Here is a 19,085-nt window from a genome sequence, read left to right as displayed (position 1 = left end):
GTTCCTGTTGTAATATATGGTGCTTTCACGTAATAAATTCCTTTCTTCAAAACTCGTATATTTTGATTCAAAAATAATGTGATTTGTGGAGTTAGATACGACATTGATGCAATCATCTTCAAAATCTCACCCAAAGGGGCCAAAATGATGAATCAATTTACATTACACATCTGCTACCCAGTCTTGTGCTCTACATACTCTGTTCACTTGGAAAGATATATTTATCTCCTATAGCCACTTTTTGCTTGGGCTTTTAAAAAAAAGTAACTTTTATCTCTTCCTTATTTTAAAAGTATTTTTTATAAAAGTTAAAGTTATTTATATTTTTATAAAAATATTTAGTTTTTAAAAAAAATATTTGGTTTTTCTGTTTTTTTGAAATGTTAAAATTTTGAGCTTATGAAAAATAATAGATTTTTTGACTTTTTTGTAACGAATAAAAAATGAGAAATGTTTTTTTCTTTAAAAAAACAGCTGTTAAAGAAAAAAAATACATCCAAAGAGACCTCTAATTGTCGGATACCTAAGAGTAAAAGGACAAAAGTTTTTTATACGCAAGTATTGACACCGACACGTGAGCATATCAGAAAGATAAATTATATAATATGCAAAGAGCCGCTGAGGATAATTACACTCTTTTCTTAATTAGATATTTTATGTCGGAGTTATGATCTATTTACTTAAGTCGCGAGCGTCATGTGGCATTATCACCTACTCAAGGATTCTTTAAAGAATAATTCTTCAATTATCCTAACAATATAAAACAGTAAGGCAGCTAAAGATAGAGTTTCTATTCCAACAGAAAGGAAGTTAAATCCTACTATAACTGAGAGATTTACACAAGCTCAAGAAGTAACCCTTATAAATAAGAGGTTAAAGATCTCAGGTATACACTTTGAACTACTTTACTATTATTGCCAACACTGTGCACACACCCACGTCTTGGCTATAAGCCTATTGCTTGTGCGCAGTGATTGAGAGATTGGCTATAGGCCAAATACATACCTACTTTTACGGTATCTCTGAGCGCATACCTTACGGTATAGCAATACAGTTTTTCCTCTTTCCAGGACCGAACATTGGCGCCGTCTGTGGGAAACGGCAAATTTCGACTCCCATCCATGGTGAACACGTGTGGCATAGCACGCAGCCACAGATTACAGGCGACCTCGCGCGCCCCGAAATTGTTGAAACCACATACATATGAGGAGACAAATCCTACCGCAAAAAAGGTTTTTGATCCTCCGAGAGACTCTAGTATGGAGCTCTAGATCCAAGCAGATGACGATTTGACAAAGAGGTCATTAAATAACGAAAAAGCTCCAACTCAGCCCGGGCTTCAACTTTAATAGCTCGGCCTCGGCCTTGAGCTCAGCTCAACAAAGGGCTTCAACTTTAATAGCTCGGCCTCAGCCTTGAGCTCCAACTCAGCCCTGTGAAGGGCTTCAAATTTATTAGCTCGGCCTTGAGCTCAGCCCAACGAAGGGCTTCAAGATTAAAAGCTCGACATCAGCCTTGAGCTTCAACTCAGCCCAACTAAGGGCTTCAAGTTTAATAGCTCGGCCTCGGCCTTGAGCTTCAACTCAGCCCAATGAAGGGCTTCAAGTTTAAAAGTTCGGCATCAGCCTTGAGCTTCAACTCAGCCCAGTGAAGGGCTTCAAATATATTAGCTCAGCCTCAGCCTTGAGCTTCAATTCAGCCCAGTTAAGGGCTTCAATTCAGCCCGATAAGGGCTTCAAATTTATTAGCTCGGCCTCGGCCTTGAGCTCAGCCCAATTAAGGGCTTCAAGTTTAAAAGCTAGGCCTCAGCCTTGAGCTCTAAATCAGCACAGTGAAGGGCTTCAAGTTTAGTAGCTCAGTCTCAGCCTTGAGCTTCAACTCAGCCCAGTTAAGGGCTTCAAATTTATTAGCTCGACCTCAACCTTGAGCTCAGCCTAGCGAAGGGCTTCAAGATTAAAAGCTCGGCATCAGCCTTGAGCTTCAACTCAGCCCAGTGGAGGGCTTCAAATTTATTAGCTCGGCTTCAGCCTTAAGCTTCAACTCAGCCCAATTAAGGGGCTTCAAATTTATTAGCTCGGCCTCGGCCTTGAGCTCTGCCCAACGAAAGGCTTCAAGATTAAAAGCTCGGCATCAGCCTTAAGCTTCAACTCAGCCCAACTAAGCGCTTCAAGTTTAATAGCTCGACCTCGACCTTGAGCTCCAACTCAGCCCAATGAAGGGCTTCAAGATTAAAAGCTCGGCATCAGCCTTGAGCTTCAACTCAGTTCAACTAAGGGCTGCAAGTTTAATAGCTCGGCATCGGCCTTGAGCTCCAACTCAGCCCAATGAAGGGCTTCAAGATTAAAAGCTCGGCATCAGCCTTAAGCTTCAACTCAGCCCAACTAAGCGCTTCAAGTTTAATAGCTCGGCCTCGACCTTGAGCTCCAACTCAGCCCAATGAAGGGCTTCAAGATTAAAAGCTCGGCATCAGCCTTGAGCTTCAACTCAGTCCAACTAAGGGCTGCAAGTTTAATAGCTCGGCATCGGCCTTGAGCTCCAACTCAGCCCAATGAAGGGCTTCAAGATTAAAAGCTCGGCATCAGCCTTAAGCTTCAACTCAGCCCCAACTAAGGGCTTCAAGTTTAATAGCTCGACCTCAGCCTTGAGCTCCAACTCAGCCCAATGAAGGGCTTCAAGTTTAAAAGCTCGGCATCAGCCTTGAGCTTCAACTCAGCCCAACTAAGGGCTTCAAGTTTAATAGCTCGACATCAGCCTTGAGCTCCAACTCAGCCCAATGAAGGACTTCAAGTTTAATAGCTCGCCTTCAGCCTTGAGCTTCAACTCAGCCCAGTTAAGGGCTTCAAATTTATTAGCTCAGCCTCGGCCTTGAGCTCAGTCCAACGAAGAGCTTCAAAATTAAAGCTCGGCCTCAGCCTTGAGCTCCAACTCAGCCTTAGCCATAGCTTCAAGCTCCGATATCAAAATAAAGACAGAAAAGGAGAGATGTGATCCTAAGAAAAGTCTCACACCCTAATCTGAGATAAAAATGAAGTTGGAATTGGAGAGATGGGATCATAGCAAAAGGATCACACCCCAATCCGCGATAAAAATAAAGACGAAATTGGAGAGATGAGATCCTAGCAAAAGGATCACACCCCGATCCGAAAAAAGTAGAAGAAGAAAGATGGAATTGGAGAGATGTGATTCTAGTAAAAAAGATCACACCCCAATCCGAGAAGACGAATTTGGAGAGATCGTGATCCTAGAAAAGTATCACACCCCAATTTGAGATAAAAAAAAATCGAGGCGGCATATGATGTCGGGCTCCTATTCAAGATTTTGGCAACAAAGCCAAATGACAAAGTTTGCGGCCCAACAGGCCAACCTCAAATTAAAATTCCATCACTAATGAAGCGTTGCTTAAAGTAGAAAGTCACGGTATGCGAAGCCGGACTCAAACAAAATATGACAAAAAGTCTAGTCCAACAGTAAAGCCAGGGTACGTTAAGCCGGGCTAAATCAGAAAGGCAAAGATACCGCCTTCAAAAGTGTAGACAAGGAAAAAGCCAAGTCAATTTAAAGAAAGCCACGGTATGTGAAGCTAGGCTCAAAATGAAGAAGGCAGAAAACTGCCCTAGTAACTTAAGACTACAACAACAAAACCAAGTCGTTAAGGTTTTGGCCACAAAGTCCTAACAGGCTGGCCTCAAATCAAAAAGCCATCGCGAATGAAGCGGGACTCAAAATAAAAGCCACGGTATACGTATTCGAGCTTAAAATCGAGGAGGCGAACTCCTCCTTCAAGAATCCAAGACTATGGCAAAAGAAGTCAAGTCCGTCAAAAACAAGAGAAGTCATGGTATTCGAAGCCAGACTAATCGTTCAAGAAGGCACAGAAGACCTTCCTCAAAATTAAGATATAGGAAGCAAGTCAAATCCAAAAGGGAAAAGTCGTAGTAAGAAAATTTGTGCTCCCTAAAGTACAATACACCTTTGCAAAAGGTCAAATCCATGCTAATAGAGATTTCGGTATGCGAAATTGAGCCAAATCTGGAACCACGACACTTAACGCCAGGAAGTGCAAAGTCGGGTTAATTACTAAGGAGGCGCGAAATGCCATCCTAGAACTTAGGCAAACGGCTATATAAAAGACTGACTATAAGCCTAGTCAAAACTAAAAAACCTGGCAAGAGAAGCCGAGCTCAAAGTCAACAAAAAAAAGGGCAAACACGTCCTCACCACTTAGAGACTTCAAGAGAAAAGAAGCCAATATAAAAAGCTAAACTCAGAAGAGGTAGTCACACTAGACCCTAGGCAGGATCATAGTACCTCGGTACGGTCGACGTATCAATCAAACTTAGGCACCCCAGCAGTCCGAGCTTCCGAACTGCGGGGCTGGGGGCAACTGCTATGGAATATTTCCATATCCTAACCACCTACCCAAGGATCCCTTAAAGGATAATTCTCCAATTATCCTAACAATATAAAACAGTAAGGCAGCTAAGGATAGAGTCTCTATCCCAACAGAAAGGAAGTTAAATTCTACTACAACTGGGAGATCTACACAAGCCCAAGAGGTAACCCTTATAAATAAGAGGTTAAAGACCCCAGATATACACTTTGAACTACTTTACTATTACTGCCAATAATGTGCACACACCCACGTCTTGGCTATAAGCCTATTGCTTGTGCGCAGTGATTGGAAGATTGGCTATAGCCACATACATACCTACTTCTACGGTATCTCTGAGTGCATACCTTACGGTATAGCAATACGATCTTTCCAGGATCGAACAGAATTAAACAGATAAATTAATTTTTTACAAGGCGAAAAACTAATTAGTCCTGAAATACGAAAAAAAATTTCAAAGGAAGAATTATATTGATAAATTTTTTCTTTTACAAATTATATTATTTTTCACTGGTAAAAATTTACTTAAAAGTGTCTTATCAATAAAATATAGTATAATTTATAAGAATTTGTAAATATAATATTTTCTAACACTTAAAGATAAAAAAGTAATAGGCCAAGGATCCACGTGGCAAGCACGTCACTGCCATGTTTGTAGTTTTTATTTTTATTTTTTTCATTAGACATGACGCTGTAAGGTTGTTACTGGTTAGCACCGAAATGGATACATTCTGAAGGGATCTATTCCGTGTATTTTATAACCTTCGTTGATCCACCATGGATCCCCACCCTTATACGGTGTGACAACGCACAGGAAAGTATCCGATTCAGTGGCATTTTCGTAATCTAATATTAACTGCAATTGCAAAGCACCGTTCTCCCTCTTTTCATCCTCATGGTATTTACACCCTGATCTCCTTCATTACAATAGAAAAACCTTTGTACCATTTCTCTCTCTCTCTTTCTAACTGAGCTCGATCTCTCGGGCTCGTCGAATTCGGCTTCTGATCCTCGAACATTGATCTCGATCAAGGCTAGTTCACTCTCCAATCTGTGAAAATGGTGAGCTTACTCTTTGATCTGTTCTTTCGCAAATTGTTCTGCATTCTTAACAACCTTGGATCTGGATCGAATTCGCTTTGATTTCATGCTTTCTCTTTCCTCCGTACACACTTCCTATTTCAAACGCTTTTCTATCTTTAACCTGAAATGCGAGGCTCTCGATATGCTTAGCTAGCTCTTACGATTTCAATTTCAATGGGATCTACTGTGGAACCGTGCATTAACTCGCGTTTGTTCGTTTGTTTGTTTGTTTCTTTCTTCTTACTTGCATTTGCAGCCTCTCAGACTCGAAATCAAGGTACTGTTGTTTTGTGTTATGATTCAATGTTCATTCGTGTTTGGTTTCCGATAAATTTTTTATTAGCTTGTCAGCGAGGTTAGATTTTGGCTTTCTGGCCACTTAATCTAACGTGTTATCCTAATCTTTGATCAGCGAAAGCTTGCGCAAAGATCAGAAAGAGTAAAATGTGTGGATCTACATCCAACAGAACCTTGGTAATGCCTCACCCTTTGCTGCGTCAAGCTGTTTCTGAAATTAATTTATGATTTGAAGCTAACTTTATAGGAATATCTATAATTGCTTTCATCGTTCGATATTTCTCAAATGTGCCTGTTCCTACAACGATAGTTCCTTGGGATTTAGTCACTGATTGTGATGTTTGTTAGTGAGGTTACAGTCGGTATTATTTAGTTACTTGATGTTACATTTGTTAATTCAGGATTCTGGCAAGTTTATACTCTGGAACTGTCTGTATCTGGAATTACCAATCTCAGGTATGTGATTCTTTACAACTAAGGTGCTGTATATTGTTATAAATGAACTTATCCAATTGAGAAATGCTATGGTGGATACCTATATATTGGCACTTAGTCAGGCACGGGTGGTTGTTGATTGATCTCCAAAACAAGTCGCCATTTGCATGATGCATATATATAAATGAGCTGTGCATTCAGTATTCACGACTGGAGGGACATATTTATTAATGTTTTCCTTCAAATTTCAAGCAGTTATATGATTGATTGAGTGTACTGTATGAGGTAATGGCTCAATACATGGAGAAAATATTGAACATAATTAACAAATGAGTTTGTAGTTGTTTAAGGGGCTCTTTTAGTGATCTTTTATGTTGAAGCATTGCCAGTAATTTTTTTAATATTTTCTACTTCAAAGTGGATAGAAGCTGGAAGTTTGTGATATTTATATTCTGGTAAGTAAATTGAAGAATAAACTATGTGTTTCCTTAATCCAAAGACATTGTTGCTGCAAAATGACCCATGCCCTCTCAAAATGTGCAAAGAAAGGCTAGTAACCATAACCAATCTTATTTAACAGAAATTGACAGTCTCAGAGTCCGTGTATTGGGAGTGTGTTTAGACTAAATATTTAAATTCTGTTCTTGTGAATATTTTGGATGCTTTTATACTTTTGTCAGTTGAGCTGTTTGAGGAAAATTATCATAGTTTGTTTGAGCAATTATAGATATTACAGTAACCATTTGACTTGGGCTCCATTTTACAAAATGGTGGAGAGATTGATGAGGATGTAAATCACAGAATCAGAGCAGGGTGGATGAAATGGCGTAGTGCATCTGCATTTTTGTGTGACCGCAAAATTCCCCTGAAGTTAAAAGGAAAATTCTATAAAACGGCAGTACGACCGGCAATGCTATATGGAGCGGAATGCTGGCCAGCACATAGGCAACATGAGCATAAGATGGGAGTAGCAGAGATGAGGATGTTAAGGTGGATGTGTGGGTACACAAGGATGGATAAGATAAGAAATGAAGATATTCGACGAAAGGTCGGAGTAGTACCGGTAGCCGAGAAGATGAGAGAACATAGATTGAGGTGGTTTGGGCACGTGATGAGAAGACCCATGGATGCTCCTGTAAGAACAGAAGTTTGTTACCAAGAGCTAAACACAAAAAGAGGCAGAGGTAGGCCGAAGCTTACTTGGGGGAAAGTAGTAAAACAAGATTTAATGGAGTGGGATATAGATTGGCGGACAGTATGTCTTAGAAAGGAATGGAGAAAAGCTATAAGTATGGTGGAGGGTTAGACTCGCTGTTACTCCTATGTTCCAGATGGTCCTTTTTTAGTCCTTTTCCCCTTCATTTCCCCCACTTCTTCTTGTCCCTTTCTTTTTTACTTTTATTTATTTATATATACATATATTTTTATTTCATTTTATTATTTTATTTGTGTATTTTTATTTATTTATTTATTTATTTATTTTTTATTTTTTATTTTTTTTTTACTTTTTTTCAACCGTTTTGTATCTTTCATGTGGGTTCATCTACCACCGACCCCAATTAATTTGGGATAAAGGTGTTGTTGATGTTGATGTTGACAGTAACCATTTGACTTAGAAGAATTTTATTTTTGTTTTTAAATTTGTGCTTTCTACAAGCTGTATTTTGCAGTTTCCAGTGTACTGGTTTAGGTTATATTCTTCTTCTTTTCTATCATGGCATCATGGTCTCGTAAGGATCATTTATAATTTCATAGCATGTGATGCATTCTGCGTTTATTCATAGATTCCCACTCTCATGTTTCTATATTTAAATTCTTCACAACCTTCTGTTTTAAACGAGTCATTATTAATTTCTATGGAGATTTGATTGTGTAATTAACACAAATTTCTTTTATGCTATTTCAGACAATGGCTAAATCTTTTGAAGTCACTGAGTTACCAGGTAAATACACCTTTTTGGTCTGTTTGTTTTCATATCTACATCTTGATGCATTTGCTTGAAGGCATACTTTTATTTATCTATTTCTTATTTAGAAGACCACTGGAGCTCATATACAACATGATTTTGCAGTTAGGTCTGCCAAGTTTATTGCACGCAAACAGTGGGTTGTTGCTGGAGCAGATGATATGTTTATTCGTGTATATAATTACAACACAATGGATAAAGTCAAAGTATTTGAAGCACATACAGATTACATTAGGTGTGTGGCAGTTCATCCTAACCTTCCTTATGTGCTGTCATCATCTGATGATATGCTCATAAAGCTCTGGGATTGGGAAAAGGGCTGGGTTTGTACCCAGATATATGAAGGACATTCTCATTATGTCATGCAAGTGACATTTAATCCGAAAGACACAAACACCTTTGCCAGTGCGTCTCTTGATCGCACCATAAAGGTATATGTGTGTTCTTGTTGCCGGCTGTTTCCTGCTTTTTTTTTTTAAAAAAAAATTGTTTCTTAATCTTATGATATAATGTATTAATCCACCGTTTATCTTCTCTTTCTAGATTTGGAATCTTGGCTCTCCTGATCCTAATTTTACATTGGATGCCCATCAGAAAGGAGTGAATTGCGTTGATTACTTTACAGGTGGTGACAAACCTTATCTAATCACTGGATCTGATGATCACACTGCCAAGGTTTTGTTTCAAATTTATTTATTTTTTCATTTTTTTTAACTTGATTTATCTGCGTACATGCATGTATATGAATAAGAATAACATGGATAAAACCTATGAAACAGGTATGGGATTATCAGACCAAAAGTTGTGTCCAGACCCTAGAAGGTCATACACACAATGTATCTGCTGTTTGCTTTCATCCTGAACTTCCTATTATCATTACTGGTTCCGAGGATGGTACAGTACGCATATGGCATTCAACAACTTACAGGTAATTTGAGATAGACAGATTACTGAGTTGTGAGCTTTATCTTTATGCTTATTCTATTTGGCATATTACTCTTGCTTTTTTCACCCATTGTTATCACTCTTATTGGAACTTGAATTACTTGGCTGTGATTGACTTTGGACTTAGAGAATGAGGCCTTATGTGGTTATACTGATATAACCATGTTTTTTGAAAACTATGATATTGTGGTTGATGTGTTACTTCACCTTTCTTTTTTCTTTTTTTGTTGTTGTTTTCATTATTGCATAAATGATTGGAAAAAGTTATTTTGGTGATTAATGTCTACATTTGATTTAAAATTGAGATAGGAATAGGACTAAGATTAAAACTGACAGACTGTACAGTGTTGTGTATTTCTCTTTTTATTTTACTTCAATTTACATATTTAAGTATACTTGAGACTATGATACTAACTCGCCATTTCATTGTTTTGTGGTGGTTCAATCTACTTGCAGACTTGAGAACACTTTGAACTATGGTCTTGAAAGAGTTTGGGCTGTTGGATACTTGAAGGGTTCACGTCGGTGAGTTTTTTTTTTGGATAAAAGCTCAGCACGTAATTTCTTAATATCATATTTTTTAGGCCCTTGAATAATGTTGAGTGGGACAGTGTTAAATTGTGCCTGAATAATGAACTTTTCTTATATTATCTTCACTCTTCTCATGACTTTATTACCAAAAAAACATCTGTCTCTGCAGTGTAGTGATTGGCTATGATGAAGGAACGATTATGGTCAAACTTGGTCGAGAAGTTCCTGTGGCTAGCATGGACAACAGTGGGAAAATTATTTGGGCTAAGCATAATGAAATTCAGACTGTCAATATAAAGAGCATAGGAGCAGATATGGAGGTATGGGATCCAATTTCTTCCTTTTTTTTTGCTGTATAATGTGAGGAAGAAGTGAAAAGTTATATTTCTTTTAGTGACACCTGCAAGTACTATGCTTCTTAGGTTGCTGAAGGAGAAAGGTTACCTTTGGCTGTTAAGGAGTTGGGAACCTGTGATCTCTATCCACAAGTGAGTTAATATCCTTCTTCTTAATATTATGTGCATTCTTTTGCATGGCTTCTGCATTTTTTTATCATTTCTGCTCCCATTATGAAAGCCTTGATGGATTTTAGGACGGTGGCACATGTACATTATTTAGCAAATCATACATTTTGGTATACTCATCTAGATTTCATTATGCAGTATTTTTCACATTTTTTTTAACCCTGTGAAAGCATGTTATTGCATATAGGATTAAATTGGTCATCTGGCCATTCTCTTCTAGATCTTGAGTATGTAATCTGGATATAGATTTATATATGTTTGAATATAGATGTTATTATGTAATGTTAGAATTTAAAATTCAAAATTTAATTGCAGGGGCCTCTGTTTTGTAGAACTTTGATATCTATAGGAGTATAATATGTGATGTAGCGAAATTAGTTCGTTGTTTGGAACTATTTTTTTGTAGTCTCCAATCTATATATTCAAAAAAGTGAGTTTTAAAATAATAGTACTTAGTGCTGGTTTAATTATCAGCTATAGTTATTTGTTTCATGTGTGGTGGCTGATTGTTGATTTAATTCATTATATGCAGAATTTAAAGCACAATCCAAATGGGAGGTTTGTTGTTGTATGTGGAGATGGTGAGTATATTATATACACCGCATTGGCATGGAGAAATAGGTCATTTGGTTCAGCGCTGGAATTTGTTTGGTCTTCGGATGGAGAATATGCTGTCAGAGAAAGTACATCAAAGATTAAAATTTTCAGCAAAAATTTCCAGGTTAGCTCTTGTTTTAAAACTTTATTTGCACTTTACTCTTGTACTTTGTCTAATGAAAATGGTGATGAGAACCATTAAATTCTTGCTATTTCTTAAAAGTGGAAGCATAACTAGGTCCTGTCATTCTTGTACTGTGTTAGACACCCCACGGTTACTGAAGTTATGAGAGAAAAAATGGGTGGTAGGGGATGAGACAAAGGACAGAAGGAGGATTTAGGCTGCAACAACCTTGCTTACATGGCCAGAGGTGTGGGAAGGAATGAGAAACGTGGGGGAGCAAGGAAAAAAGGGAGGGGAGGATCGGAGTGGAGACAATTTGGGGCATTCAGGCAGGGAGGATGCAGTCCCTTATAGAACTGCAGTATCTCTATCTTTTCTTTCTGTTTGTGTTCTCTTTTCCGTAGTTTTACAGATCTGTTCTTGGACTGACATCCCAATGATATCAGTAACAGTGATCATATTCAGAGTTGTTCAATAAAATTACTGTTCTGTGGTGGGCTCATACCTCACTTTTTATGACCAGTGTGTAATAACACTATGCGATCCATTGGTTTTCCTTAAGAAAATCATAATGTCTTGACTAGTGATTGATAAATGTGTTCCCAAGTCAATAACAAGATATCTTTACATTTCATTTTTGTTTATTGCCTGGGTTGGTTTTCACTCTGTAAAGTTCACGAAAATTTAATACTCTTGTTATTGCTGTCTTCTGAATGAAATAAATTTGCTTGAGGGAAGATTTAATTAGAGTTTAAATAATGGGTATTTCAGGAAAAGAGGAGTGTCCGACCAACATTTTCTGCTGAACGAATATTTGGTGGCACTTTACTTGCGATGTGCTCAAATGATTTCATCTGCTTTTATGATTGGGCTGAATGCAGGTTGATCTATCGCATTGATGTCACTGTGAAAGTAAGTGCTTTGATTAGGTGACCTCTAGTTCTCTGTTTTTTTTATTCTTATTCATTGTCCAATACAATTTTGTTAATTTTCTTGTGTCAGAATCTCTACTGGGCTGATAGTGGTGATCTAGTAACAATTGCTAGTGACACATCATTCTACATTCTGAAGTATAACGTGAGGATTTTCATGAACTTAACCCTTTTCTTGTACTTGTTGGCTTGCTATGAAGAACACTCTTTTTCCCCCCTATAATTTTTGCTGAATGAATTTTTGCTAGATCTTTACTGGCGAGGACCTCTAAACATTTTGACTTCCATTCTTGCAGCGTGATGCTGTTGCATCACATTTAGATAGTGGAAGACCTGTAGATGAGGAAGGTGTTGAAGATGCCTTTGAGCTCCTTCATGAAATGAATGAACGCGTCAGGACAGGCATCTGGGTTGGGGATTGTTTTATCTACAACAATTCCTCTTGGAGACTTAATTACTGTGTCGGTGGTGAGGTATTAGCTCTTGTCCCCTCTAGTATATTTAAAAAAAAAAAAAACTGCAACTTTTTTATTGAACGACAAGGATCATGTGAGACCTCTTGATGCCTAACATTATGAAATTAGGTAACTACAATGTTTCATTTGGACCGCCCCATGTACTTGTTGGGATATCTTGCGAACCAAAGTCGGGTTTATTTGATTGACAAAGAGTTTAAGTAAGTGGACTGTTTGTTTGGATTACTTAGTCTCAAATTGCTGTAATCTTGACTCTCTTTTTTTTGTATTGATTGTTTCTCTTAGTGTTATGGGATACACACTGCTTTTAAGCTTGATTGAGTACAAGACACTTGTGATGCGTGGTGAGTTAGAAAGGGCCAATGAAGTTCTACCATCAATTCCTAAAGAGCATCATAACAGGTACCATTTACGTTGTGTTAGATTATAAGAGAATGATCAATTCCTTTCATTATGTTGTAATATGTTTGATATGTGAACAAAATGCTTTTGTTAACTGAATTGTATTTAATAAAATTATGTATATCTAAATAATTATCATGTATCAGTATATTACATTCGCTATCTATTTCTTTATGTTTTTCCAAGTGTGGTATGATTCCATTAGTAAGAATTTCAACCTGCTGGAAAATGGAAGTGCATCTTTTGTGGCTGACCAAAGAATCTTATTTTGTTTGAATAGTTATTACATTTATTCTGGGCTTTGTACGGTCTTCTTATTAGTCCACATTGATCTTCGCTTATCATGCTTTTATGATATTAATGCATTATCTTGTACGAATAACTATTACACATTCATTTGCCTGTTACTTCGATTTAAAATTTTGCTCTATTGGCCATATGGTGGTTGTTCGAACTTCAGAGTTTTGTCTTCAGATCTGAAGTTTGGTAATTGGTGCTAATTTGTTATCTGCATTCTAATTTAAAAACTTGATCTTATTGTAGTGTGGCTCGATTCCTGGAATCACGAGGTATGATAGAGGATGCTCTGGAAGTAGCTACTGACCCTGATTATAGATTTGATCTAGCAATACAGCTTGGAAGACTAGATGTTGCAAAGGTATGTTCATGTAATATGTCTATAAGGAGATATGGGTATCTAATTTTCTTCATCTCTCTTAATGAGTTTCATTCGTCATTTTATATCATGAATAATATTCATCTTTTTTTCTTGCAGAGTATTGCAGTAGAAGTGCAGAGTGAGTCTAAATGGAAGCAATTGGGAGAATTAGCTATGTCTACTGGAAAGGTGTTTTTCTATGTGATTTGAATCTTCAACTTTATAAACACTTAAGCTTGATTGCATTCCTAAACATCCATCTCCAAATGCATTAAAGTGAGTGCCTTGATAATGTGCTGCTGCATATGACCATGTGCACATGATGGACATAGGCCTTATTTCAACTTTTGAGATGCAAGAGACTACAGAGGTTTTAGTTATGGCCAAATTAAAATTAATTTGGTTGTATGTTAGAAATTGTGGTCAGGTGATTTGAATTGTAGATGTTGATTCTAGTGTATAATAAGGATGTTAAATGTTTTATTTATTTTTTGTCAGAATGAGTAATGATTCTGGAATCTGGAAGCACTTAATGTTGATTCTTGTTGAATATTTCTCTAGTTCTGTTGTAGCTCACTGGATTTTTCATTCTTGCAGTTAGAAATGGCTGAGGAATGTTTAAAGCATGCAACAGATTTGAGTGGCTTGTTACTGCTGTATTCTTCTTTAGGAGATGCTGAAGGAATATCAAAACTTGCAACCCTTGCTAAGGAGCAAGGGAAGAACAATGTCGCATTCCTTTGCTTATTTATGTTGGGTAAACTTGAAGACTGCCTTCAACTGTTGGTAGAAAGGTAATCTTCTACATTTGTGCTCTTTTCCTTTTTGACAGTACTTGCGGTGCGGATTGATTAAACTACAATTATATATATAGCTGAGTTATGCTTTTTGCAGCAATCGGATTCCAGAGGCAGCTTTGATGGCTCGATCTTATCTCCCAAGTAAGGTCTCAGAGATAGTGGCAATTTGGAGAAAAGATCTCAATAAGGTTCTTTCCGATTCAGATATATAGTATTTACTTTTGATGGGACTTCCTGATATTCATTTTGCATGCATGATATTATGGGAATCTGGACCCTCTACAGTTGTAAAAAGAACTACACCTCCTACAGTTGAAAATCTATGAGTTGACACTCATTCAGTTATATTTGATCTCAATATTTTATCGTAAAATAAATTATTTTCAAGAGCTGAGATTCACTGCGGTTTAAACAAAGAACCCGAAGAGGACCCTGATCCAATATTGTTTGTAGGAACTTCCATTCTTATTCAATTGCCTTGTCCGTGTAGTCTTATTATGTCGAATAATGGCTTGTGGATTAAAGAGACTATATATTTCTTATATATATTTGGGTGCAGGTTAATCCAAAAGCTGCTGAATCACTGGCTGATCCTGAGGAATATCCAAATTTGTTTGAAGACTGGCAAGTTGCACTTGCTGTTGAATCTAAAGCTGCAGAAACAAGGTCAGTAAGGAGAATGCATATTTTCTTTTGTGTAGCTTGCAGCTTTGATAGTTTATTAGTTTTTTGTGTGCAAAACATCTCCAAGAAACGTTTACTAACTCCTTAATTTTGATATTTTATTTTAGGAATGTTTACCCTCCTGCAGAGCAGTACATCAACCATGCTGACAAATCACATCTTACCCTTGTTGAAGCTTTCAGAAACATGCAGATTGAAGGAGGAGAGGAGCCTCTTGAAAATGGGGACTCTAATCATGAGGTATACTAAATAAAAGGGCTAACAGCACACACAAATGATTTCAAGAAATCTCATGAACTACATGATATTGTATTTTTTTTCTCATACATAACGAATAACCTCAGTAGATTCTTATTTATGGTGTTAGACCGTTGGTTTATGTATTTTGTTTTCCTTATGGTTGCAGTTGACTGAACAAAATGAAGAAGAGCACTACACACAGGAACAGGAGGAACAGAATGGAGAGGAAGGAAACCAAGAGGAGGCAGTTGTAGTGGATGCCGATTCTACAGATGGTGCCGTCCTCGTTAATGGTAACGAGGCTGACGAAGAGTGGGGTACGAATAATGAAGGAGCCCCGTCAGCCTAAAAGCAATTGGTTGGGGTGGTGTGAAAATCGAAATTTTGTCTCTGGTGATTAATTGTTTCTGAAGTGCCATTTCTAACTCCCATTTGACAACTAGCTGTTTTTTCTATAACTACTTATACCACCTCTAAGTCCTACCAATTCTAATTGTTTTCAATTTTTAGTGTATTGGATACTTTACTACAATTAGGCTGTATACTTGGGAATCTGGTAGGAAATTATAAAATAATTCCCATTGTCAATAGTGAATAATTGACTAATCTCATAACTATATTTTCCCATGATTTTATACGACTATTGGGCTCGGGAGTTTGTAAGGTTGATTGCTCATTGTCTATTCATCTCTAGTTTATTATCTTGCTGTCCTGGTAAATCTTCGGGATATAATTAACGCAAAATGTTTTTGTGCAAAATTTTGCTGTTGCATAATATGATTATTAGGTTAATATTACTAATGAATTCCGATGTACATTATCTTCTTAAAATTGTAAGAGTGGCTATTGATCTTGGTTTTATTGCTTCGTAATATGCCCTTTTGAATGTTGTGCATGCAGATACCTGGTTTTCTGAATTCAGCCTTGACAGACCTTTTATTTTTTATACAATTGCTTTTGTGATTGTATACTCTTACCATAAGATTAACCTCAATTGTGAATGTCACCTCGACAAAGTTGTTTCCTTTTTAAATTTGATTTGATTTGTTCTCAGTCCTCACTTAAATATTCATTTTTGTTGACAGTGCTTGCACCACACCACTAGGTCCCATCAAGACAGTCGGTTCCAGCTTTTGGGATATTTATCTGAAGGTTAGGATAAAATTCCAATATTGCATTGGCTTCAACAAATTGTCCTTGCATTTGTGTTCGACAAAAATGTGGAAATCAGTAGTCAGGGCTGTTTAGTCAATTTACTAAAAAAAATTCCTCTAGCAAAGCGACGTCATCAGTATGTAATCAAGTAACCTTTATTTGCTATAACAAATGACTTCATCACCATCTTCAGATAGACTATTTTTGGTTTGATAAATCACCTCTCCATTTAATTTGGATGCTTGCATAGATGAGTAGCGTTGGTATATGTATTTGTGTGTCAACTGCATTGCATGTTTTTGGATGGTTTTGCATAAGATAAGAATGATGGGTTTCTAGTGTGTTATCGGTTTCATTTTCTTTAATCTAAAATGCAGGTCTACTCAAGGGACCATGAAGAGATTCTGCGGACTGGTTGTTTCTGTTTCCTGGTGTTGTGGTTTTGTAGTGCCCTGAATTTTGTCATTTTGCACGTGGTATAAACAATATTCCTTAGGATCAATTGCAATTTACTAGAGTTTATAGCACATTCTTTTGGGGTTTTTGCCTCAATGTATTCCCTCCATTGTGAATGTAGAAAAGCTGAACTAGAGATGGATGCCTGTTTAAATTTTAGGTAGATAATTTTTTCTCGACCATGTTTTTTAAATCTTAATGTTTCTTTGGATTGTAAACGTGGATGGTTAATAGAGAAGATAATGATTCTTCTCCAAGATTGTATCTGTTGACAAGATGCTCTCCCAAGTCCTTCTAAATTGAATTTTTTTTTTTCATGCATTCGTTGATTGTCCAACGTTCACGTAGAACATAGTAGGGTTAAGCTTGGTCGTCTTTATTGTAAGGGATCGTACTTTGATAGTTCATCCTCTGATTAAATAAACTGCGGTTGGAAATGAGTGACGTTGGGTCATTTGAGGAATTCATGGAATTCATAATGCGTTTGGTGGAGAAACAGTGGAGTTGCATCAAGCCCTTATGCCAAACGGCAAACAGCATACTAAATGAAAAGAAGATATTCCTTGTTTAACTTATTAACAGTGAGGTTTAGAAGAAACCTGAAATCCATTTTACTACATATTTTGATCTGTGCTCTGTCCTAAATATCTTCAATTGTGACCTTGTTGGAGAAGGTAGTAGAAAGTTCGCTCGATCTATGCACTTGGATGATGGGAGCAGGAAGCCAAGAATAATTTTTGCTTTAAAAGTCATACTTAAATTAATTTTCAATTACAAAGAGAATATGAAAATTAAAATTTTAACAAAGTCTGTACTTAAAAAAAGATATTTCTGTTAAAGATTAACAATAATTATTTAATAAAGTGAAAAAAATTTACACTGAAAATTAGGTTTATATTTAATGATTAATTCTATACATAATTTAAATTTCAGGATAAATTCGATGAAAAATTTTAAAAACACTAACATTTAGTAATGATGAATTTTATGATAAAATTCTATATGAATTTATTGAATTTTTGGTTTTGATAAACACAGACATTAATGTATTCATGGAAATGGAATATCTTGTTTAAATATTTATAAATCTTTAAAAAATATAATTTATTTAATATTCATTTAAAGGAAATGATAAACACAAACTTTTTACAAGATAAAAGTCTAACATTTATTATGTAAAATTTTGACAATGAATATTGTTATAGGATATTTTTCCTACTATTTTTTCATTTCTCTCTTACCTACTCATCTCTAATATTATTGTATCATAATTTCAATTAACTTTCACGCTTTATCTCTTTTTTTAAGATTCTAATCTAATGATGTTGGAGTGAGTAGGTAGAGTAGGCATAAAAAATTATAGGCATAATATCCTATTCCTACTAGGGTGTTTGCTGTCTGGATGAGATCGATTTTGAAGTAATAATTATTGGATCTAATCCCTTCGGTTTGGATTTTTTTTAAAAAAAATCAATCCAATCCAATCCAATTTTATTTGGTTTAGATTGGATTGATTTTTGATTTTTCGAAAAGTCTAAAATTTTAGCCATACAAATCACTAACTATATCAAAATAAAGTCATTTAAAGTTATAAACCACTAAAAAATTCAAATCTTCAAACTAAACAAGTCTTAAAATTCATGAAGAGTTAAAATAGATTAATATACAATAAAAACTAAAACAGGATAGTTTGCTATCAATAACTTTCAAGATTCCAAGTCATCATCTTTCAAAAATAATAAATATATAATATATTGGATCGATTTTCACCAACTAAACCGAAATCGATCCAATCCAGTTAAATTATGCGAGTTTTTTCGGCTTTTGATTTTTCAATTTTCGGTTATCAATTTTTTGGTTCGGTCACTGTGGTTTGAATTGGTTGATGAACACCCCTAATCCCTATAATTTTTTATTGGTAGATGTTTTATTTAGAGATGCCAAAATGGGTCAGCTCGTCCTATTAGGCCCTAGCTTGTGTGGGTTAGAGCTAAAAAGTTTGCATGGCCAAATGAATCTCAATAATAGAGGCTCGCACATGTTAAAAACCCTATGGGTTAGGGGCAACCCGTGGGCCATCCAAAATTATAATTCCATAATTTTTTTTAGGAAAAAGTTCGTCAATGACCCTGTGCTTTGCTTCAGAATCACCTATGCCCCTGTGGTTTTTTTTATCACATATGCCCCTGTGCTTTATAAAAAATAAGAAACCACAGAGGCATATGTGATAAAAAACATACCTTTTTACAAATCACAGGGGTATATGTGATAAATAAAAAATCACAGGGGCATAGGTGATTCTGAAGCAAACCTCAGGGGCATTGGTGAACTTTTCCCTTTTTTTTATCATACTCAATACATTAAAAAATATTTTAACAAATAAATATTT

The 19,085-nt window shown here is 36.3% G+C and overlaps 1 protein-coding gene across 2 annotated transcripts; it reads left to right on the top strand.

Moving 5' to 3' along the window:
* The first annotated feature begins 5,313 nt into the window (after positions 1-5,313).
* LOC133285335 (coatomer subunit beta'-2-like) lies at positions 5,314-16,970 on the top strand. Of its 2 annotated transcripts, none has more exons than XR_009747995.1 (26): positions 5,314-5,452; positions 5,730-5,750; positions 5,886-5,947; positions 6,172-6,226; positions 8,112-8,148; positions 8,278-8,603; positions 8,716-8,847; positions 8,952-9,100; positions 9,574-9,642; positions 9,818-9,968; positions 10,071-10,136; positions 10,705-10,893; positions 11,665-11,805; positions 11,896-11,970; positions 12,122-12,298; positions 12,410-12,501; positions 12,587-12,703; positions 13,247-13,361; positions 13,479-13,550; positions 13,959-14,155; positions 14,256-14,349; positions 14,721-14,827; positions 14,953-15,085; positions 15,252-15,478; positions 16,171-16,237; positions 16,618-16,969. XR_009747995.1 is itself a non-coding variant. In XM_061482542.1 (26 exons), the coding sequence occupies exons 1-25, from the start codon at positions 5,450-5,452 to the stop codon at positions 16,188-16,190; spliced, it is 2,751 nt and encodes a 916-aa protein (XP_061338526.1). In that variant the 5' UTR covers positions 5,314-5,449; the 3' UTR covers positions 16,191-16,237; positions 16,618-16,970. The 2 variants fall into 2 exon arrangements, 1 of the variants encoding a protein (XP_061338526.1); XM_061482542.1 differs by having other exon boundaries at positions 15,252-15,402; positions 16,618-16,970.
* The last annotated feature ends 2,115 nt before the right edge of the window (positions 16,971-19,085 follow it).

The sequence above is a fragment of the Gastrolobium bilobum genome, unplaced genomic scaffold (assembly GCF_033153095.1).
Source record: "Gastrolobium bilobum isolate Gb01-03AN ecotype WA unplaced genomic scaffold, APGP_CSIRO_Gbil_v1 utg1211, whole genome shotgun sequence".
Taxonomy (NCBI): domain Eukaryota; kingdom Viridiplantae; phylum Streptophyta; class Magnoliopsida; order Fabales; family Fabaceae; genus Gastrolobium; species Gastrolobium bilobum.
This window is presented reverse-complemented; position numbering and strand designations above follow the sequence as displayed.